This window comes from Erinaceus europaeus, chromosome 17 (genome assembly GCF_950295315.1).
Source record: "Erinaceus europaeus chromosome 17, mEriEur2.1, whole genome shotgun sequence".
Classification (NCBI taxonomy): Eukaryota; Metazoa; Chordata; class Mammalia; order Eulipotyphla; family Erinaceidae; genus Erinaceus; species Erinaceus europaeus.
In genome coordinates this window covers 13,004,496-13,029,573 of record NC_080178.1, presented here as the reverse complement: position 1 = coordinate 13,029,573, position 25,078 = coordinate 13,004,496, and the positions used below count along the sequence as shown (strand labels likewise).

Sequence of the window (25,078 nt, the reverse complement as noted above, 5' to 3'; positions counted from 1 at the left end):
GAGTGAAAGAGACAGAGAGATTCCTACAGCTAGACTTCACCACTCATGAAGCTTTCCTGTTGTAGGTGAGGACCAGTGACTTGAGCCCGGGTTCTTGTGTCAGGTACACCACTGCCTGGCCCCTGATAAAAATAAAGTTTCTGCAGATATAATAAACATTTTTTTGGAATTTCTAACTCAGGCTTTCTTTTTTATCTTTTCAAATTTTACTTACTTATTTTGAATAGAGACAAAGTGAAATCGAGAAAGAATGGGAGAGAGAGAGAGAGAGAGAGAGAGAGAGAGAAAGCCACCCGCATTCAATGTGTACATTCAACCAGGTGCACCACCTTCTGGTTCTTCTAATCAGGCTAAGAAGAGTTGACTGTGGAATATCATCTCTATTGGCAGATTCTACAACGGAAGGACAGCTGGATCTATTTGAAATCAAATTTATATCATACAAACACAGGGGACATGATACAACTTCTAAGCAAATAAGAATTTCATGGAAATTCTGAGTTCTTTGTTGAACATAATCTCTGCTATGTTGATATTTACAAGAGAAAAGGTAAGATTGTCAGCAAAACTGATTCAGACTTGGTTAAAAGTCAGAATTATTGGATGGAATGGGAGAAAATTTGGGGGAAGAGGGAGGTGAAAGAGTCCTCTTGGTGAAATGACACTGGAAATTTGTTGAAGGGTTCAGTGACTCCTACACACATTATGTGTTATACTGTGCTCCCTAGGTGGATACCATTTAAATCCAATGTGGAATCAACAAAAGTGAATGAGTTTTCAAGCCCAACAGCGTTATTTGCCGTGTCTTGTTTCCCATTTAGATGTGAGTTCTAAAGAAGCTGCTACCATTCAGCTCTGTCTTCTGAGAAATATGAAAACCTAGGAAAGTATTTCCCACAATGATGAGAAAATCCAGCAAATGCAGTGATTGTCAGCTATCACCAGACTCCACGAGTCATAGCATTGTCTCAGGAACAACTCTTAAAGTAGAGCCCTGTATATTAATAATATTATCTATTATTAAAACACATGCAGAAAATTGTTGGTGTCATAAAAGCAGGGTAATATTTTTATATTTCTAACATAGAATTATTATTCCTTTTATATTTTATATCGTAGGGTAATATTAGGATGTATTTAAGGTCATGCAAGATTGTTAACTTTGTTTATTGTAGTTATTATTGTTGTGATTGATGTCGTCATTGTTAGATAGGACAGAGAGAAATGGAGAGAGGAGGGGAAGACAGAGGGGGGAGAGAAAGATAGACACCTGCAGACATGCTTCATTGCCTATGAAGCTACTCCCCTGCAGGTGGGGAGCTGGGGGCTTGAACCGGGATCCTTATACCAGTCCTTGTGCTTCACACCATATGCACTTAACTCACTGTGCTTCCGCTCAACTCCCTCACTTTTATTATTTTTTTAAAAATATTTCATTTATTTATTATTGGATAGAGATAGAGAGAAGTTGAGAGGAGAAGGAGAGAAAAAGAGGGAGAGAGACAGAGGAAACTGTAACCCTACTTCACCACTTGTGAAGCTTTCCCCCTGCAGGTGGGAACTAGTGGCTTGAACTTGGGTCTTTGCTGCACACTATAATGTGTGTGTTTAAACAGGTGCACCACTACCTGGATCCCTCCTTCCTCACTTTTCTTTTGTAAGACACAGCAAGGAGGTACAAATGGGAGAGGGCAGGAAAAGAGGTAACATCTGAAATTTTATCCTCTCTTTTTGTTTAGACTCATGCAACAGATCTTTGAAGACAGTAAAAATACCAGTAGATTTGGTCATTTTATGTTTATGAAATGTCAACCTGATATTTTGGTATGTATGAGCTAACCTTTCCACAATGAAAACTTGTATAGATATATTTTTTAAATGTTTATTTATTGAATTAAACATTTTAGTTAGAATTTAATGAGTACTATATAAAAAGTTACTAATACTATATTAGGATGTATTTAGGCTCATGCAAGACTGTTAAGTTTGCCTTTTTTTTTTTTTGCTTATTATTATTTTTGTTTGGTTTTTATTGCCTCCAGTGTTATCGCTGGGGCTCAGTGCCAGCACTATGAATCCATGGCCTCTATGGTGGCCATTTTTTTCCATTTTTTTTATTTGACAGGACAGAGATAAATTGAGAGGGGAGGAAGAGAGAAAGACAGACACCTGCTGATCTGCTTTACCGCTTACGAAACTTCCTTCCTGCAGGTAAGGAGTGGGGACTCCAACTCTGGGCCTTGAGCATGGTGACATGTGTTCTGAACTGGGTGCGCCACTGCCGGGCCCTTAAATTTGCTGTTCTTTACACAAACTAACAGAGACTGAAAAGTTGAAAAGTATGATCTTTTCTAAGTAAAGAAGTGAAAAATATGAAATCCCTGATGAATCCTATCATGGTGCCTGGGGTGGAATCAGTCTTTATTTTGCTGCTACTGTGATGAACCCATGTGTCTGCTTTTCATTAAGTGCAGAAGGTTAAAAAGAAAATCTTTATGGAGAGAGAGGAACTCCATTACACTGCTGGTGGGAGGATAGACTGGTGCCATCATTATGGAGAACAGTATGGAGAATTCTTAAACAAACAAACAAATACACATGAAAATACCATATAGTCCAGCATTTCCACTCCTAGGCATTTATCCAAAAGATATAATAACACTGACTTGAAGAGATATATACATCCCCATGTTCATAGCAGCATCATTCACAGTAGCCAAAATTGAAGCAACCAAAATGTCCTTCAACAGAAGATTGGATTAAAAAAAAAAAGGTATGGGACATATACTCAGTGAAGTACTACTCAGCAATAACAAAGATGGTTTTACATCTTTTGGGATAAAATAGATGGAACTGGAGAAGATTGTGTTTATTCAAGTAAGGAGTAAACTACAAAATAGTATAACTCACATGCAAAATTTAGAGAGTTAAACACATACATGTGAAAGAAAAAAAAAAAGGCAACCCATATCTAAGACTGTGGGAGGATGATTGTGGTTAGCTGAGGACATTAGGCTGGGGGATTTGGCAATGGGAGAAGTTAGATAAATTATACTAAAAACTGAAAAAGAAAGAAAGAAGAAAAGGAAGGTAAATAAAAATAAATAAATAAGCTTTAAAAAAGGAGAATCTTTAGTGGAACTCGAACATCATTCTTTGGTTTGTTTTGGTTAATCATTGTTTTTTAATTTCTTTATTGGGGAATTAATGTTTTACATTCAACAGTAAATACAATAGTTTGTACATGCATAACGTTTCTCAGTTTTCCATATAACAATACAACCGCCACTAGGTCCTCTGTCATCCTGATCATTGGTTTTTATTAATAGTGCTCTGACATTGATCTAAATTATGAGAGTCAGGAAATTAATTTCATACCTATATAAGTGTCTGTGAGTGCAACTCACTTCACCCATTTTTCATCGGAAGGCTACATTTTTTTTTTTTTTTTTTGCTTCCAGGGTTATTGCTGGGGCTCGGAGGTTGCTTTCTCTCTTTTGTTGCCCTTATTTTTTAAACTGTTGTTGTGCTTATTATTATTGTTGTTGTTATTGATATCATTGTTGTTAGATAGGACAGAGATAAATGAAGAGAGGAGGGGAAGACAGAGAGGGAGAGAGAAAGATATGACACCTGCAGATCTGCTTCACTGCCTGTGAAGTGACTCCCCTGCAGGTGAGGAGTCAGAGGCTGGAACCAGTCCTTAAGGTTTGTGGCCTGTGTTTAACCCGCTGTGCTACCGCCTGACCCCCCAAGGTTATATATCAAAGCAAAGAAACCTAAATAAATTCTCCAGCACTTGAATCTTTGAAGGAATACAAATAGGACAATAGAGTTTTATTTTTCTCAAAGCACAAAAGCTTTGGTCCAACGATTAGGTCAGAGTGGAGTGTTTTTTTTTTTTTTTTTTTTTTTGAACAGAGAGAAAAATTGAGAGGGCAGGGGAGATAGAAAGGGCAGGAGAAGGAGCTGGGCTGTAGCGCAGTGGGTTAAGTGCACATGCTGCGAACCTCACGGATTGGTGTAAGGATTCTGGTTGGAGCCGCCGACTCCTCACTTATAGGGGGAGTCGCTTTACAAGAGGTGAAACAGGTATGCAGGCGTCTTATCTTTCTCTCTCCCTGTCTTCCCCTCCTCTCTCGATTTCTCTCTGTTCTATCCAACAATGACAGCAATAACAACACCAATAATAGTAGCAACAACGATGGACAAGAAGGGCAACAAAAGGGGGAAAATAGCCCCCAGGAGCAGCAGATTCTTGGTGCAGGTACAGAGACCCAGAAATAACTCTGGAGGCAGAGAGAGAGAGAGAGAGAGAGAGAGAGAAGGTTAGACCCCTGCAGACCTGCTTCGCAGCTAGTGGAGTGTTGCCCCTTTGGGTGGGGATTGGAATCTCAAACCTGGATCCTTCCATGGGTCCTTGCGTATAGTACTATGTACACTTGATGGGTTGCTTCACCACCCGGCCCCAAGTGGTGGAGATTTGTACATTTGATGATCAACAAAAATTCATAGAGGATTAAAGCGGTAGCAGGATGATGCAAAAACAAAGAATTCAGAATTTACTTTTTTGACCCATACAAAATGTCAGTTTCTTCTTTTGCAGATTAATTTATTGTCAACCGCGTCTCACCCATGACTATCAGCATGACAATGAACAACAGTGTGACTGAATTCATTCTGTTTGGGTTGACACAGGATGCAAGAAAGCAGAAAGCAGTATTTGGGGTCTTCTTGACTCTTTACCTTGCAACACTCTCGGGGAACTTTCTCGTCGTGGTGACTATTAAAATAAGCAAGACCCTTAGCAGTCCTATGTACTTTTTTCTCTTCTACCTCTCCTTTGCTGATGCATGCTTCTCTTCCACCACAGCCCCTAGGTTGATTGTGGATGCTCTCTCTCAGAAGAAAACCATTTCCTACAACGAATGCATAACTCAGGTTTTTGCTGTCCACTTCTTTGACTGCATGGAGATCTTTGTGCTCATTCTTATGGCATTTGATCGCTATGTAGCCATTTGTAAGCCTCTTCAATACACAATCATTATGCGTAGGCAAGTCTGCATTGCTTTGGTGGTTCTAGCTTGGGTAGGATCTTGCATCCACTCTTCAGCACAAATTTTCCTGGCTTTGAGGTTGCCTTTTTGTGGCCCCAATGTGATTGACCATTACTTCTGCGACTTGCAACCCTTGCTGAAACTTGCATGCATGGATACCTACGTGATAAATTTACTGCTTGTTTCCAATAGCGGAGCCATATGCATGGTGAGTTTCATAATCTTGTTGTTCTCCTATATTGTCATCTTGTACTCTCTGAGAAACCATAGTGAGGTAGGAAGGCGGAAAGCCCTTTCCACCTGTACCTCCCACTTTATTGTGGTTGTGATATTTTTTGGTTCGTGTATATTCATATACACAAGGCCACTAGCCACATTTCCAATAGACAAAATGGTAGCTGTGTTTTATACAATCGGGACACCCCTGCTTAACCCTCTAATCTACACACTGAGGAATGCAGAAATGAAGAATGCAATGAGAAAGTTGTGGTGTAGTAAAATATGATTTCAGCTGATAAATGATATACAAGAATGCATATATTTAATTATTTTACTATTTTTATTTATTGGATAAAGACAGCAAGAAATCAAGAGAGTAGGGGGATATAGGGAGAGAGATAGTTATCTGCAACACTGTTTCTCCAATTTCAAGCCTTTCCCCTGCAGGTGGGGACTGTGGGCTCAAACCCAGATCCTTGCACATTGCAACATGTGCTCTCAACTAGATGTGCCACCACCAGCCCCTATGTTCTTTCTTACAATCTTATTTATGTATCACGGAAAAGACATAAAATATATTAATTGAGAAACAAATGTACATATAGTTGAATTACAAATGCTTATTACCTTTATTCTGAGAGGACTACATTGGAATGTGTTTACTCAAATTCTGCAGCCATTTGAACAAATTTTGGTGGTGCTTATTTAAATTCTATCAACATTTAGCTACATTAACATGCTGACTAGCTTCCTGTGTAACTTATCTTCAGAAAGAAATATATAGAGTAAGACAGAATAATTATGTATATGTAGACCAATTATTTTTTTTCTAACTTATTTATTTTCTTATTAATGTTTTCATTGAGCAAATCCATAAAAATCAGATACTGACGGAATCAAGGTTACAGTTTTATTGACCTATAAAAGTGAAAAGACGCTTTGAGAAAAACCTATTGTGAAAATTTGTACCTGACCCTACCTTATTAGGAATATCTACATTGATGAGACTTCAATGAGCTGGGTATTCCTATGATTATATTTAAGTGTGATTAGATTTTAACTACACAGAACATAATTATAAGCTTTCTTTCTCTTTTTGTTGTTCTTTCAAAGTTAACCTAATGGATATACACTATTTAAAAAATTAATTTAACATTATGCAGATGTATACATATGTTATTGAGGGATAAATAGTTTACCATCTAGAGTAAATACAGTTGTTAGTACATGTGTAAAGTTTATCAGTTTTCTGCATAACACTCTCACCCCCGCCTAGGTCCTTCTCCACCACCACGCACCATGACCTGAACCTCCCTGAAGCCCAAAGTCCTTTACTTAGTGCAATATACCAAACATAGTCCAAGCTCTGCTTTGTTTTTCCCCTTCAGTTCTTATTTCTCAATTTCTTCCCCCTCTTTCCCCTTTCTCTATTTCTGTCCATGAGTGGGATCATCCCATATTCATCCTTCTCTTTTTGGCTGATCTCACTTAACATACTTGAAGCTCCATCCAATATGAGTGAAGAAGGTGAATTCATTATTTTTAGTAGCTGAATAGTATTTCTGGCTGTTTATATCAAATAAATAAATAAATAAATAAATAAATTTCTTTTTTAAAAAGGGCAATCTTAATGGAAGAGGACTGAAGATAAAGTTTACAAGAAGTCTTAATCATAGCATATTTATGTGGAGAAAGTGGACTTATTTCTTCTCCAGAAACAACTGAAAACATTTTATTTAGGTGTTTTTTGAAAATATTTGTGCAATTTGACTTTATTCTTTTGTTTATTTTTCTAGCCATGGTGGGTATATGACATTGAGAATTCTGCATTCAAGTCTTCAGCAAAAGACACAGTAATAGCAGAAGGCTGATAGCTTAATGGTTATGCAAACAGACTCTCATGTCTGAGGCTCCAAAGTCCCAATTTCAGTCCATCCCATACCACCATAAACCAGAGCTGAATAGTGCTTTAATAAACATAAAACAAATGAAGTATTAAACAAAAGACATAGTAATAGTAAGTAAGAGTGATTATATAAGGTGATATAATAAAGCTTACTTCAGTAGTTTCTTTTTCATTTAGACTTATTATATATATGGAGAGAGAGGAAGAGAGAGGCAGAGAGAGAGAGAGAGAGAGAGAGAGAGAGAGAGAAAGTTGCATACTTCAAACAGGTATGCAAGTCCACCTCAGAATTTTCTTTAACTTATTTCCATTCTGTTATTTACAATTAACTGTGACATTTTCTTTAAATTTATGAAACTCATTTTTATCTCATTAAACAGTTTCATCTTACATTTCATTTGCTGTGTTTTCATTACAACCTAGACTAAACGTGTACAACTCATTCTGTTAGCCAGAATCACTTCTGCAGATGGAAAGCGCATGCCAACCTTCTCCCACCCACAGCCCTTTGTTCAGCCACAATTTCCTCATGGTGTTTCTCACCTCTGTGTTCCTCAGGGTATAGATCAAAGTATTTAGCATGGGAGTAATGATAGAATCAGACACAGCCATAGCCTTGTCTATTGGATAAGTGGCCACAAGCCTCATGTACAAGAAAATACATTGTACAAAGACCAAGACCACCACTGAGAAATGGGAACCACAGGTGGAGAGAGCTTTGCGCCTCACCCCAGAGCTGTAAGACCTCAGGCGGCAGAGGATGACTGTATAGGACATCATGAGGATTAGGAAGATGGCCATGCATATCACCCCACTGTTGAGGATAACCAAAAGACCCAGGATGTGGGTGTCCATGTAGGCCAGTTTCAGCAATGGAAATAAGTCACACATAAAGTGATCTATGACATTGGGACCACAGAAGGGTATTTGGTACATGAAGACAAGCTGTATGATTGCATGGATAAATCCCCCCATCCAGACCCCTCCCAGCAGCAGGCAGCACATCTGAGGGTTCATCATGGTCATATAGTGCAGGGGCTTACAGATGGCCACATAGCGGTTACAGGCCATGACGATGAGAAGGATGATCCCCACACCAGCCAAGAAATGCTCTGCAAAGAGCTGGGCCATGTAGCCAGTGAGGGAGATGGTAGCGCTGTCAGAGAGCGAGTCCACTATCACTTTGAGGGTGACTACAGATGAGAAAGTGACATCCAAAAGGGACAAGAAAGTAAGGAAAAAATACATAGGCGACTTCAGGCTCTGACTTCTGATCATGGTGACCACAATGAGTACATTATCCAAAACTGTGGACATATACATAAATAGAAACACAATAGAGAGGATCTTCTGGAGGTCTGGGTTCTTGTAAGTCCCAGAAGAATGAATTCTGTTACATTATTTTGATTGCCCATTGATTTGATGCTGATATCAGTTCTTCTGAGAACTGGAGAATTTAAAATATCGATATATGATTTATAATTAGTAATTGTTTGGTTTCATGCATTTCAGGGAACATTCTTTTGTTCATTTTGTCTGTTTATGTATTCACCACCCAAGCGGTTGTTTTCTTAAAGAACATTCTAAGGCCTCTAGAGAGGGAGAAAAAGACACCTGCAGACCTGCTTCACTGCGTATTAAGCGACCACTTTGCAGATGGGGAGCTGGGGGCTGGATCTGTGATCCTTGTAGGGATCCTTGCTTTTTTCTACTATGTACACCTAACCTGGTGTGCTACCTTCCCCCCAACCCCCATGGTGGATTATTTTGCAGATGAAGCAACAGATTCTCATGAAGTTTAGGGACCTTAACCAAGATTGCACAACTAGTGAGCAGTGGAGCCAGAAAGTGAAACATATATTCCAATTCCAGAATGATTCTTCTCAATCCTTGTGCCAAATACATTACAATTATTGGCACTTTTTTTTTCATCAGAACTATCTGAAGTAATTATTCCTCTTATGTGCAGGAAGAATAGTACAAATCTCCTGATTTATTGTGTTTTACTTCCAACTATTAGATGACCATACACATTCAGTCTGAGTAATTATGTAATCCATTGCAAACCTGTTACTCACTGATGAAGATGGCAAAGCCTAAGGATTCAACAAAGAACCAGCGGCAATGTAACTTACTCAAGCCAGTGGCAATGTAACTTATTCAAGCCTGCAATGGTCATATTATTCCTTTATTCAATTTATTCCAGAACATGAAAAGTATAACTAGAGAAGTAGATTTTGGGCTCACTATGTTTCTGGGCATTGTACTAAGTAAGAAACATGTTCAGTTAAGCTTCATACTGACACTATGTAAATTAGGGACTGTTACTACTCTCATTTTAAAGAAGAGGAACTCAGGTCTTTGGAAGTTAAATTTCTCTCTCTCTCTTTCTTTCTTTTTTTCTTTTGTTAATTACACTTCATGGGGCCGGGCACTTGTTCACCCAGGTAAGCACACATAACACCATGATCAACACCAAGCTTCAAGTCCCAGCTTCCCACCTGCGGAGAGGAGAGGGAGCTTCCAAATGGTGAAACAGGTGTGCAGTTGCCTTTCTCTCTCCTTCTCTGACTTCCAAACATCAATTTCTCTCCTGTCAAGGAAAAAAAAGATTACACTTTAGAAGTAGCATTTTCATCACTAAGTAAGATTTCCTTAGAGAGAAAATTCCTTTCGTAATAAACATAAATAAGATTACTGTTGTGAGTAATATCTAATCTCCTGCCTACCACTGTGACCTAGAATTTAAGAGTGACTGCTGATTCAATACAAATATGTAATTTTGAACATAACATTCAACTATTATTACTACTCTCCAAATTTTTATTCAACTTAATTTCTCAGTCTCCTCACTAATTCCACTGTTATCTTCTCAGCTTCCTATTAGATTCATCCCATTTCTTTCCACACCTGCATCTCTATTAGCAGGGAATACCACTGGGTCCAGATACATTAAGGCAGTCACATAGACTCCCAGCCACATTTTTGCAGTATGACAATTATGCAAAGGAGGGACTGCAGATATCATGTGTGTACTGCTGACTATTTGAGTGGAATGTGCATACCCCTTTTTTAAAAACATTTAATCATGCTAAATAGCCTTATAATATAAGTGCAATGACTGTGAATTTTTGAAGCAATAACGAAGTCTTAGAAAGTTGTGTAACTTCCTTAAAGTTTATTTTTGCAGATATATGCTTAACTTGAAAGGATAGATTGGTCCAGGCAGTGGCACAATCATGTGGCACAGCCAGTGAAGCACACGCAGTATGAAGTGCAAGGATCTGGGTTTAAATCCCCCTCCCCTGGCCACCTTATCTTTTTATTTGCCAGTGCAATTCTCTCACTAACCCTAATTATTCAAGTAGAGAACAAATTTTATTAAAAAAACTCATATTTCATCCATTTCCTTAATTAAGTTAAGGGCTAGAACATTTAAATTAATGATAATGGAAATCAGTGTAAAGACATAATGTGTGTGTGTGAGTGTGTATGTGTGTGTGTGTGTGTAATCTAGGTTACTAGGTTATTCTTTCCAGAGGAAAGACATGGGCAAAGGTCAAGAGGTAGGTCTGGAAGACATTATATAATGTGAAATAGAGTGAGGAACTTGACCTGCATGTGGCAGTTCTAATACAAAATTTTGAGCTTTGTGATTCACTCAAGATGATCGACACTTTTATATGTGTATCTTAATTTTAAACACTGAATTTATATTTTTAAACTTATGATACAACCATATAACAGTAAATATGCATCTAAACAGAATTTTAGATCATTATGAATAATTTCTCACTGATAGCATTCCATGGTAAAATGTAAATATTACCTTACTTAAATTTTCTGATATTTCAACAATACTGCTATAAAATATTTGTTTGTTAATTTGTTTCTTATCTTTATTCATTGGATAGAAGCACCCAGAAATCAAGAGTGTATGGGGGTAGATATAGAGGGAAAGGGAAAGACACCTGTAGCACTGCTTCAACACTACAAGGCTTTTCTCCTGCAGGTAGGGACCAGGGGCTTGAACCCGGGTTCTTGTGCATTGTAATATGTGCCTAGTTACTTGTGCCACTACCTGGCCCCCCACCACCTGACCCCCTAAAATCTTTGTATGTATGTATATATATATGTGTTTATATAGGATTCTTCCAGATAATTTTTTATAATGTAATCGGAGAATCAAAGAGTGTGGACTTATACAATTTGTATATAATTACTAAGTTATCCATTAAAATGCTGATTCCCACCATTAATGTGTTAGAAAATATCTTTCATCTGATAATTTTTTGTTTTTATTTATTTATTTTTACAAGAGCACTGATCAGCTCTGGCTTATGGTAGTGGGGGGATTGAACCTGGGACTTGGAAGCCTCAAACATGGGGGTCTCTTTGTATAACCATTATGCTATCCACTCTCACCCTAATCTGATAATTTTTCTTCTTTTTTTATTTTACAAAATTATATGTCAACAGGGGTTTAAATCCACACCATTATCACCACCAGAGTCTCCCCACTGTGAGACAACGCAGTTCCCTTAAGATTGTAGACATGGGCCAAGCATCATCTCTACAACTATCTGTTCACATTTATACATAACAGCCCACCTGTTTTCCTGATCCAATTCTCTCTTCCCCTCCAAGCCACTCATGACAACATGACTACCTCCATATGACCCTAATTTTTATTTTGTTTGTTGATGTTTTTTTCTTTCATCTTTATTATCTAATAGGCATATTTTAAAATATTTAGCAGCAATGGTTTCTTTCTTCTCCTCCTTCTCCTTCTCCTTCTCCTTCTCCTCCTCCTCCTCCTCTTCCTCCTCCTCCTCCTTCTTCTTTTTCTTCTTCTTTACCTCCAGTGTTATCACTGGGGCTCAGTGCTTGCTCTATGAATCCACTGCTCCTGTGGCCATTTCTCCCCATTTTATTGGATAGGACAGAGAGAAATTGAGAGAGTAGGGGGAAACAGAGAGGGAGAGAGAAAGACACCTGCAGACCTGCTTCACTGCTTCTGAAGCAACACAATGGAGTAAAACTAACATTTAACAACAAACAGAAAATTATTAAAAGTCACTAGAGTTTGCAGTGAGTACCTCCCTAACACTTCCTCTCCACTATTCCAAGCTTTGGGTCCATGATTGCTCAACAATTTGTTTTGCTTCGTATGTTAACTCTCTTTTTAGTCACCGGGTTCCAGATGTCATCAGGATGCTGGCCAGGCTTCCCTAGACTGAAGACCCCACCAATGTGTCCTGGAGCTCCAATTCCCCAGAGACCCACCCTACTAGGGAAAGAGAGAGGCAGACTGGGAGTATGGACTGACCAGTCAACGCCCATGTTCAGCGGGGAAGCAATTACAGAAGCCAGACCTTCTACCTTCTGCAACCCACAATGACCCTGGGTCCATGCTCCCAGAGGGATAGAGAATGGGAAAGCTATCAGGGGAGGGGGTGGGAAATGGAGATTGGGTGGTGGGAATTGTGTGGAATTATACCCCTCCTACGCTATGGTTTTGTTAATCCTTTCTTAAATAAAAAAAAAAAACTAAAAAAAAAAGAATTTGGAAACTAAACAACATATTCCTTAAGAACCACTGGACCAGAAAGTCACTCAAGCAAGAAATTCAAATGTTCCTGGAAACAAATGAAAATGAAGACACAACCTATCAAAATATTTGGGACACAGCTAAAGCAGTATTGAAAAGGAAACTTATAGGCATACAATCACATATTAAACAACTAGAAAAAGCTCAAATAAACGACCTTACTGCACACCTCAAGGACTTAGAGGAAGAGGAACAAAGGAACCTTAAAGCAATCAGAAGGACAGAAATCACTAAAATTAGAGCAGAAATAAACAACATCGAAAATAAGAGAACCATACAAAAGATCAGTGAAGCCAAATGTTGGTTCTTTGAAAGATTAAACAAGATTGACAAACCCCTAGCCAGACTCACCAAACAAAAAAAAGAGAAGACTCAAATTAATAGAATTGTAAACGATGGAGGAGATACCACAACTGATACCACAGAAATCCAGAAAATCATGCAAAACTTCTATGAAGAACTATGTGCCACCAAGCTACAGAATCTGGAAGAAATGGAACAATTCCTAGAAACATATGCCCTTCCAAAACTGAACCAAGAAGAACTACAAAACCTAAATGCACCAATCACAGACAAAGAAATTGATACCGTTATTAAGAATCTTCCCAACAACAAAAGTCCTGGACCAGATGGCTTCACAAATGAATTCTACAAAACTTTCAGGAACTAGTTAGTACCCATACTTCTTAAGCTTTTCCATAAGATTTAAGAGTATATACTTTTTAAGAATTTCTATTTTTTTTCTTTTTGCTGCCAGGGTTATCTGTTGGGCCTCGGTGTTGGTACTATGAATCCACTGCTCCAGGAGGTCATTTTTTCTATATTTTAATTTTTTATTATTGGATAGGACAGAGAAGTTGATAGAGGAGGGGAAGATAGAATGTGGGAGCAAAAGAAAGAGACCTGCTTCACCACTTGTGAAGAGCCCTCCCCCCCCGCCCCTGCAGGTTGGGACACCGGGGCTCAAGCCAGGATCCTTGCTCAGGTCCTTGCGCTTCATACTATATGCGCTTGACCTGATGCACCACCACCCGGCCTCCAAAATCTATTTACTTTAAAAATTATAGGGGTCAGGCTGTAGTGCAGTGGGTTAAGAGCAAATGGAGTAGAGTTCAAGGACCAGCATAAGGATCCTGGTTCGAGTCCCCTGCTCCACATTTGCAGGGGTGTCGCTTCACAGGCGGTGAAGCAGGTATGCAGGTGTCTATCTTTCTCTCCCCCTCTCTGTCTTCCCCTCCTCTCTTGATTTCTCTGTGTCCTATCCAACTCCAACAATGAACGACATCAAACAGAACAAGGCTACAACAACAAGGACAACAAAAGGGGAAAAAATGGCCTTAACCTGGAGGCAAAAAGAAAAGAAAAATTACAATTTTTTTTGTTTTCAAAGTAGTTTCTATGCTGTAATTCTATGCAACAAATAAGTAAAGAAAAAACTATTCATATGAAATACTTACCAAATAATAGAGATGATTCTTAGAGTCTGGATTTTTACAATATGCTAAAAATAGAAAGATTCACTCAAATGAAGTCCTTCAGAGAGCTGCAGAATCGTGTGAAATTATTTCAGCTGTATTTAACTAGCTCTGACGTCAAGTTATATATAGACATAAATGAGAAAAAAAAGTCATGTGAGCTTTACATTTTGCTCAGATTTGTAGAACTAGGACTTTTGTTGCCTTCAAAGAGAGATTTAAAACAGAATAATCTTGATGAAGAAATAACTTTTCTGACTTAGCAAGGGATTTATGTTCTTCCTAATTAAGACCAATTATTAAACAAGATAAAACACCCACAGTGTTTACCAAAGCATGTATGTCCCTTATCAAATCTTGGTTGATTACATAATGAGAGAAAAATAGAAAACAACTTCTACTAAGCTTGGAAAAAGGTGTACAATGAGTATAAAACCATTTCCATGTTGAGCCTGATCAAAAAGGGTCAGAAAACCTATTAGTGCAGCTGTGACCTGGCTTAGACTTGTATCCCTTGAGGCTGATTCTCCACTGACAGAGGTGGCTAATTTCCAACCCAGTTAATTTTCATTCACCTACTTTAAAAACCAGTTGTTCTTAAGGGCAAGAATATCACTGTGGTAGGACCAGCATGTAAACAGCTCCACAAGCAGAAATCTAGATGACTGTTATTAACTGTTCATATATCTGCTCCTGTAAAACATTCTGCATGCTAATTACAGAAGGACCACATTCTCACATGAGGGTGAATCAAATCTCACTTTTAGATTCCATTTCCCACATGGAGTCATCTGTGACTCTGACTCACTGCTATGATGACCAGAACATGTTCATGGACAGAACAAGTCACTGAAAATTTTCCAACTTCATCAAGAAATAGAATTTTCAGAGGCTGAAAGATAATTCACCTGGTTGAGTGGAATTACCTAGAGTGCAAATGCAGATTCCAGTCCTAATTCTTACCTGATAGTACCACTCAAAGAGGAATGAATCATCATGAGATGGAATGGTATCTTCTTATGCCGTCTCTCATTTTCTGTCTATCACTCTCTTTTAAAAGAGGGGGGGGCAGTCAGGAGGTAGTGCAGTGGGTTAAGCACACATGGGATGAAGTGCAAAGACTGGCGAAAGGATTCGAGTTTGAGCCCTCAAATGAAGCTGAAGGGTTGAGATTCCACACCTGAAGTCTCCGGACACAGTCTGAAGTGAAGCATGCTGAAGTACTCATTGTGTTGATTAGGTTGGGATTGGTGGATGCAACATTATTTGGTATGAATTGAGAGAAGCATGCAGGAAAGTGCGCCTCAGCCTAGAGGTACCAGGACTGGGGGAAATATAGGCTCTTTAGAGGAAATGTGAGGTTCTTGCTGTCTTAGGGTTCAAGAAGACAATGGATAGTTATTGTTATCATCACATTACTTGGTGATTGGGTTAACTTTGAAAAGTCCGTGTTAGGATTTGCTGTATCATACACAACATCACCATAATTTATGTCCTTTGACACTATTTGTATGTAGCTGTGCCACCATTTGCTTCTGTTCTCCCTGGTCTAGGCTTTTGAGAGAGTCAACATATCAAGGACTCAGCCTATGTATTAAAAAGATTCAGTACATGCATCTCAAAGTTTGAGACATACAATAAATTTTCCCCTCTCATATGAATTTAATAGTGATTTATATGATTACAAATCAATAAGAGTGTACATAAACACCATTCTCCCCACCAAAAGACTCCCATCCCACCCACCCCACACCCCTGTCTCCACAGGAAGTCAGATATCCACCCTCACCCTCACCCCAGGGTTTTTACTTTCGTACCCTACTCCAGATTTAGTCAGAAACTGCTTTCAGTTTCCCTTTCTATTATTCTTTTTCAACTTCTGTTTATGAGTGGGATTATCTCATACTCATCTTTATCTTTCTGACTTAGCTCACTTAACATAATTCCTTCTAGCTCTGTCCGAGATGGGTCAGAGAAGGTGGATTCATTGTTCTTAATAGCTGCGTAGTATTCTACTATGTATATATGCCACAGCTTTCTCAGCCACTCATCTGTTGTTGGGCACCTGGGTTGCTTCCAGATTTTAGTTATTATGAATAGTGCTGCTATGAACATAGGAGTACACACATCTTTTTAGTTGGGTGTTATGGAGTCCTTGGGATATAATCCCAGGAGAGGAATTACAGGATCATAATCAAGGTCCATGTCTAGCCTTCTGAGAGTTTTCCAGACTACTCTCCACAGAGGCTGGAACAATTTACATTTCCACCAGCAGTGCAGAAGGGTTCCTCTGTCCCCACAGCCTCTCCAGCATTTGTTGCTGCTGTCCTTTTTGATGTATGCCATTCTCACAGGAGTGAGGTGGTATCTCAATGTTGTCTTTATTTGCATTTCTCTACCAATCAGTGACCTGGAGCAAAATCAACTAATGGCATCTGAGTTTACCCTTTTCAAATGTAAAACATGGTAGGTAGTCAGTGATTTCTTAGAGTTACAAAAATAGTAAATATAGCTACTTAAGATAAGGAGGACATTTTCACAAACCACATATCTGATAACAGAGTCATATTCCAAAGACAGCAGAAACTCCTACAGCTCAATAGTAGAAACAAACAAACAAAAAAAAAATCAGCCCAACAGTAGATCCCAGATTCAGTTCCCTGAAGCACATGGGGCACAGAAGTGGAGAGCTCCATAGATGGTAAAGCAGTGCTTTGGTGTTTCTTCCTCTGTTTTCCTCTTCTTTCTCTCCCTCCTCTCCTTTTGATCTTTCTTTAAAAATATTGACTTGGATCTGGGGGACAACATAATGGTAATGCAAAACAAGTCTTTTTTGTAATTGCAGTTCATTGAAATATGTTTTATTATCTTTATTTATTCAATAAAGACAGAAATTGAGAGGCCAGGGGGAGATAAAGAGGGAGAGAGACAAAGAGATACCTGCTTCATCACTCATGAAGCTTCCTCCCTGCAGATGGGGACCAGGGGCTCGAACCATGGGTCTTTGCACATTGTAACATATGCGCTCAACCAGGTGTGCCACCACCCAGCCACAAAACAGTTTTCATGACTGACACCTCAAACTCAGGTTTAATCCTCAACACCACCATACACCAGAGTTGAGCAGTGCTACGGTCTTTCTCTCTGTATTTCTCTTATTAAAATTAAAAGAATATTGAAAAAATAATAACCTCTTATCATGTTAAGTGAGATAAGTCAGGAAGAGAAGAATGAATATGGGATGATCCCATTCATAGAAGTTGACAGAGCAGAATTTGGACTGGATTGAGTGTATTGCACCAAAGTAAATAACTCTAGGGAGAGCAGAGGCTTTCAGGTCCTGGTGAACAATGGTGCAGGAGGAACAGAGGCAAGGAGGGTTAGAATGTCTACCAGAAAACTGAGAAATTTTACACATATACCAACAACTTTATTTACTGTAAACCATTAATCCCTCTGATATATTGCAGCAACATAACTCAACTGGATATTGTGCCCAGTTTACCATGCATGAAGCCCAGGTTTAAGCCACTACATCAAAGGAATCTTGGTTTCTATAGCACATCTCTCTCTCTCTCTCTCTCTCTCTCTCTCTCTCTCTCGCCTCCAGGGTTATTGCTGGGGCTCAGTGCCTGCACCATGGATCCACTGCTCCTGAAGGCTACTTTTCCACTTTTGTTCCCCTTGTTGTTTATCGTTGTTAAATAGGACAGAGAGAAATGGAGAGAGGAGGGGAAGACAGAGGGGGGAGAGAAAGATAGACACCTGCAGACCTGCTTCACCGCCTGTGAAGCGACTCCCCTGCAGGTGGGGGTCCAGGATCTTGAACCGAGATCCTTACTCTGGTCCTTGTGCTTCAAGCCATGTGAGCTTAACCTGCTGCACTACTGTCCAACTCTCTCTCTCTCTCTCCATATATATATATATATATATATATATATATATATATATATATATATATATATGACTCTGAAGTGACTGAAGGAATTGCACATTTATAAGGCTCCAGGTCTACTATAAGGAACAGTACATTTATAATAAATAAATGTTGAGGCTATTTGCAATATTGACAAGAATGTTTTGCTAAAGTGGAGTGGTAGGGGAAATCAGACTGTACTCGATTTAAGATTAACAGAGAGAAGAAAAAGAAGTAGTCAGGTGAGAACAGAAATTCCTACATAATATTCTGTGTTGAAGGAGAAGAAATGGATGGACAAATTCACTGGCACATCAGTTATAACCCCAGGGTAGGATAGAGACATTCTTGGGGGCCAGTCGGCAATGCACCAGGTTAAGTGTACATAGTACAAAGCACAAGGATCTATGCAAAGATCCCCACCGTCAGAGGGGAAACTTCACAAGTGGTGAAGCAAGTCTGCAGGTGTCTATCTTTCTCTCTCCTTCTCTCTCTCCCCCTCCTCTCTCAATTTCTCTCTGTCCTATCCAATACAAAATGGAAAAAAAAATAGCCTCCAGGAGCAGTGGATTCATAGTTCCTGCACAGAGCCCCAATGTTAACCCTGGAGGCACAAATATAAATAAATAAATAAATAAATAAATAAATAAATAAAAGACATTTTCAAAATGGCTGAAACAACAGGGTGATTCCTTGATGATGAGAATGATAGTATAGACAGCAAGTGGTGAGAGTTCAGGAAGAAGTCTCAGGCTGTTACTCTTTTTTTTCAGTTATTTAATTTTTTTAAAAATTTTTTATTTATAAAAAGGAAACACTGAGAAAACCATAGGATAAGAGGGGTACAACCTCACACAATTCCCACCACCAGATCTCTGTATCCCATCCCCTCCCCTGATAGCTTTCCTATTCTTCATCCCTCTGGGAGTATGGACCCAAGGCCATTGTGGGATGCAGAAGGTGGAAGGTCTGGTTTCTGTAATTGCTTCCCTGCTGAACATGGGCTTTGACAGGTCAATCCATACTCCCAGCCTGTCTCTCTCTTTCCCTAGTGGGGAAGGGCTCTGGGGAAGCGGAGCTCCAAGGCATATTTGTGGGGTTGTCTGTCCAGGGAAGTCTGGGAACCTGGTGGCTGAGAAGAGAGTTAACATACAAAGCCAAACAAATTGTTGAACAATCATGCAGATGAGTGTTGGGGGGTCCTCCATTTTGAATATAGCTAGCAGGCATATTTTAATTATATTTCAAAGGGCCTGTAGCTATACTAGTGTTGTTTTTTTTCCCCTGAACCTGAAATCTGATATGCAGTTATTGTCTGGGCAGATGATGTCACGGCTGGGAAAAGGACCAGAAACCCAGATCAGGGAAGAAAGTAGCTCCCTAATATGGGAAAGGGGTATAAATATTGTTGACTGTAAGCCCCATCTATTTGATGTGATCTGGGGCCCATAATTAACTTAGGAGCCTGTGTGAACTCTGCATCCTTATAGATCTGAGCTCACATTCTGTGGTCATGAGTAGGAACATTCCAAGCTGCCCCAATATCGACCCATCTTCTTCAGGTGTAGCATAGAGTATGTTGTCCATCCTCCCTTCGGAGGATGGAACACTCTCTACCGTTGTTGATCCAAATTGAGGGCAAGGTCCTATGGGAACCCACAAGGGCTATTTTGTTGTTTCTGATAGAAATGACCAGTAACAATGGAGAGGGGGATCTATTCAAGTCTCAGGCTATTACTCTTACACAGGAGAAAATGGGACCCAGTGTGCACGAGGAGGAGCTTTGCATATAGGATCCTATTGTTATTCTGTAATTATAGGCTGATTCTGTAGGCGAAGATGTTGGAGGGCAGCAGATGAGGTGATGCTAAATTGTAGGAATTATTGCCAAATTTCTCTGTAGTAGAAAATTATTTGTTGAAAATGAGGAAGGAGAAGGTATTGAACTTTAAACAGAGAAAGATGAAAATAGCTTTTTGCTAATATTTTCATCCTTAAGGCTTTATTGTTGCAGGCAGAATTTTTCAGCTAGAAGCAGAGGTCAGGGGGAGCAGCAGTGGCACACAGGCTACCAAGTAGAAGGACCTGGGGTTAAAGCTTCTGCTTCCCATCTGCTGTGCAGGGGTGGGGCTGGGGGAGGGGGTGCTTCATGAGCTGTAAAGTAGGTTTGCAAGTCTCTCTCTCTCTTTCTCCCTCTCTGTCTTCCCTTGACTCTCAATTTCTCTCTATTCAATTAAAAAAAAAAAAAGAAAGAAGGTGGACACCAGTAAAAGGCCAGTGATAACCCTGGTAACAGAAGAGAAAGATAGGGGTTGGGGGAAAAGAGAGAGAGAGAGAGAGACTGACTCAATAGTGTGAAAGCTTTCTCCAGTGAGGTAGAAACTGAGCTCGTAGCTGCTTAGAGTACATGGCAAATTAGCTGTCCTAGCCATGTGAAGTATTTAGTGCATCTGAGAACAGATTTTAGACATGAATCCTACTTGTCCTCAGTCCACTTTGAGATAGGAGAGAACGAATGAACTGTAGACATTCACTTTTAAAGTCCAACAGAACCAGGAATATCATGTGAGATCATTTAGAAGGGTCCCGCTTTACCACTCACAGGATGAAACAATTTGATTATACATTCACGTAATCCTTTAGCTTTTTTTTTTTTTTTTTTTTTAAATACTAGGATCTATCAATCCTCTTGCACCAGGTCAAAGTCAGAAAAGCTGTGATGTGGGCATTCTGTTTGACTTGAGCGCCATCTAGTGGTAAAATAGAACAAAGGTCAAATTCATCAAAGACTTGTCAAATTTATAGGACTTACTGCTACCCAAGTCACTTGACTCTGAATTGAATCAAGGTTGTATAGTTTGTTCTACTTCCTATTTAGGACATATTCCCAGGGATTAATCTAAGCCTTAATTATCATAGTATGTGGCACTGATACATTTCTCACTTTGATATGCGGTCTTCTAAGCTTTACCAAGGCCCCTTCCAGTTCTCACTACTCTTCACAAATACCTCAATCAAATAAAAACGACCAATGAAAATTTCATATGTTTAATGGAACTTAAATATTACAGAAAAAATATGATAATTTAAAGCCTGATAAGGTGATTCTGTTGATTAATTCGAGGCAAGAAGAAAAAAGTAGGATGGGATTATTTATCAATGAGATATTAGGCTAAGAAATGGACCTTGAGAGCTTGTTTGGAGGTTCTAGCAGGGGAGTGCAGCTACTCATATACCCTTGACGGAAGACCGGTCTGACTCTTGAGCACACAACTTCGGGAGTGACACACATGGAGCAGTGAGGGAGGAAGGGGACACCCGCCTAGCCAGCCAGATCAGCCGAATCAACCCTGGCTATCAATGGGGTGACAGATGTCGCAGCCAGACTGGGCTAAGAAATGAAGAGCTATGCAATTTCATTTTGCTTTGCCTTCTGATTTTCATGTGCTTATTCTTGAAGTGGCTTACTAAAAGTTATAGTGGAGTTACTATCGTCGTGTCCACATTTTGGAAAGGAATTTAGTATCAAAATTATTTAGACTGTTAGGATGCCCAATATTCTTGATGCTAGATATTTAAAATAACACCAAGGCTAAGAAACAAAGTTGATAAAGAATTATTATTTACAGGTTCTTGGTGGTGATGCACCCAGTTGTGAGTACATATTACAATGTTTAAAGATCCAGGTTCAAACCTCCAGTCCCTGCTCCCCCGCAGGGGGGAAGCTTCATGGGTGATAAGCAGGGCTGCAGATGCTCCTCTTATTATCTCCCTCTCTATCTCCCCTTGCCCTCTCAACTTCTCTCTATCCTATCAAATAAGTAAATAAGTAGGTATTAAAACCGAGTTATCATTTCCAAATTAATTCAACCCAGAGTGTCCACTGGTATTTGAGAATAAAATAATCGTATATTAACTATGAGATTAAATGCCATGGCTAATATATAATAGTACAATCCTGAAGACAATCTATGTAGCCGTATCCCTGGAGGGCAGATATGTCAGAATTTATCCTGAGGTAGCATTTGGCTCTTTACCCCTTTTACATGTCAAAGTCTACAACTGACAAGTGATTTTCACTAATCTCAAGGCAGAAGGTGAACTTCACAACATTTCTACTTAGAAGACTTTCTGTAAGATACTGAAATTAGAGAAATACTCATCTACATGATAACACAGCTGATATATACACTAGCTTTAGGAAACGTCAAAGAACATAATGAATCTTAAGTGTGAAAAGATGTTGTGCCCGTGCACTGAATGACATGAAGAGGAGAACTATGATGTCTGTGTAAAGGCAGAGTTGGCATGAACTCAGCATGGATGAGGAAGAAAAGAAAGCAGCCTCCCTGGACACTGGAGACAAACACTGTATGAAGAGGCTGATGTAATGTCTTAAGAGAATCTATCCCAATGTTAGGGGAATTGAGATCTCTTAGAGCCATTTTTTTCAGTAGCTCAGTAGAATTTTGCTCCACTACATCTTGCCAAGAAACCATGGGCTGGCTGAAGAAGTTGTCACTAGGGAACTGATAAACAATAGTGCCTGTTAGTTTGGAAGTGGTTTTGGCACTAAGGATTCTGAATAATTAAAGCATTGCATCAGCCTTGGAGACCAAGAGACTATGCTGGAAGGAGATATTGACCACAGCCTGCTATGTACCTCAGGGAGAGAACTTCGTGGCTTCATGAGCCAGATATAGGCTAGAGTTCAAGATATCTATAAGTGAGGTTAATCTAATGGATACACCATTGTGATTGCCTCAGTAGAGTTTGTAAAACCAGGAAATGACACCCTAGAGAAATAGTTGGCATATGCATATAAAAGTTGTCCTTCAGCTAATAATTTAGAAAGGACTTTTTTTTTTTTAATTTTTAAAGCCACTTTTCTTGAGCAACTTGATGTGGGCACTTAACCAGGTGTGCCACCACCTGCCCCCCTAAATTCTTGAGCAACTTGAATAATGAAAAAAATTGAGAGAATCTAAAGCAATCTTCTCCTACGTACATTGATTGTCTCCACACATGTGTTTTCTTTTTGTCTACAGGAGCACTTCTCAGCTCTGGTTGGTGCTAGGAATTGAACCTAGAATCTTAGAGCCTCAGGCAAGGAAGTTTTTTTTTTTTTTTTTTGGTACTACCTTTATTTATTTATTCAATAGAGACAGCCAGGTATTGAGAGAGAAGGGGGTGATAAAGAGAAAGACACCTGTAACATTTCTTCAACACTCACAAACGTTTCTCCCTGCAGGTGGTGCCCTGGGGTTTGAACCAGGTCCTTGCACTGTATAACATGTGCACTCAAGCAAATCTGCCATCACCTGGCCCCAGAAAAAAAAAAACCTATTTATTTATTTAATAATATTGTATTATTTCCCTGTTCATACATACATTTTCTCTCCTTTCTTTTCTTTTTTTAATTATTGATTTAATATTTATTTACAAATTTATAAGTCCACAGGGGTATGTTTCCACACTGTTCCCACCAAGAGTTACAAATATCCCATCCTTCTACTGTAAACTACAGCAGTTTTCCTAAGGTTTCCGATATGAGTTAATTATTATTTCTACAGCTACAGAGTATAATTGCCCCTCCCCCCCGAGGTTCCATCTTCTCTTCCTTTCCAAATCACACATAGCCCTATTACTGCATCCAAATGCCCCTGGTCTTCTTCTCTTCTCTCTAAGCGTCCTGATGGAGTTAGAGTTCTGAGCCATCAGTTCCTCTTCCCCCATCACGTCTCCCCCACTGGGAGTATGGATCAACCTTATTTTGGGGGTGCAGAAAGTGGGAGTTCTGGCTTCTGTAATTTCTTCTTCACTGGATATAGATGTTGCCAGGTAGATTCGTACCTCTAGCCTGTTTCTATCTTTTCCTAGTGGAGCAGGGCTCTGGAGAGGTGAGGTTTCAGGACACATAATTGAGGTTGCCTGCCCAAAGAAGTCAGGATGGAATTGTTGAGGACATGAATTTTCTATATCTCATATATTTGAGCAGTTCATTTGTTACAACTGATGAAATTACACAGACACATAATCACAGAGTCCACCATTTACCTTAAGATTTTCTCTTGATATTGAATTTTATGGGTTGGAAGTGTGGGAAGCAGTGTGAAAATGCACTCTGTCTACATCTTAAAACAAGAACTGAGATACTGGGAGTCATGAACAAGGAAAATATTTTACATATATATATATATATATATATATATATATATACACAAGGGTGTAAGCCAGCAAGCACACCAAGGGCCATCTTTGGGGCCTTTTTATACATTACTAGGACATGGGAATAACCTGTTCTTTTCCCAAGTGGTGAGAGGGAATTGGCTCACAATCTAACCATGTTCAGGTAAAGGGGATGGAAATGGATTTGAGGGGGCCAGGAGTCTAAGCTTACAATGTGACTATAATGGGAAAGGGAGAGTGAGCAGTGGGCTGGGAAGTCAAAGCTAATTTTGAACAAAGACAAGGCATGGTTGTAGTCACATAGGGTCACGTGGTTGTAGTCACAGCATGTAGTCACGGCATGGCTGGGAAGTCAAAGCTAATTTTGAACAAAGACAAGGCATGGTTATAGTCACTTAGGGTCACATGGTTGTAGTCACGTAAGGGTCAGGGGTCTGTAGTCAGACTGGATTTGAAAGGATACTTCTGATCCGACCTCCACAATTGACACAGGCATGGAGGACTATGAGTAAGAGGCTTTATTGAATAGATATATTTAATATTTTAGGCCAGTAAGACAGACTTACTACACAGAGACAACACCAAAAGACAAAGACAAATTTCAGCTGAGAGATCTCAGGCTGATGTACCAAGTTTGGTCCCCTCGCTCTGAGACCATGAGGCTTGAAAACTCTTTTAAAGGAAAAATGAGTGGGGGGGGGGGGA

General features: G+C 39.4%; 1 protein-coding gene and 1 pseudogene across 1 annotated transcript; one reads left to right on the top strand and one right to left on the bottom strand.

Moving 5' to 3' along the window:
- The first annotated feature begins 4,647 nt into the window (after positions 1-4,647).
- On the top strand, positions 4,648-5,562 carry LOC103109894 (olfactory receptor 4C11-like). The gene has a single exon (XM_007519012.2). It carries the CDS (start codon positions 4,648-4,650, stop codon positions 5,560-5,562), a length of 915 nt encoding a protein of 304 aa, XP_007519074.2.
- A 2,067-nt stretch (positions 5,563-7,629) lies between these two features.
- On the bottom strand, positions 7,630-8,597 carry LOC103109965 (olfactory receptor 4C6-like; annotated as a pseudogene).
- Between the last annotated feature and the right edge of the window lie 16,481 nt (positions 8,598-25,078).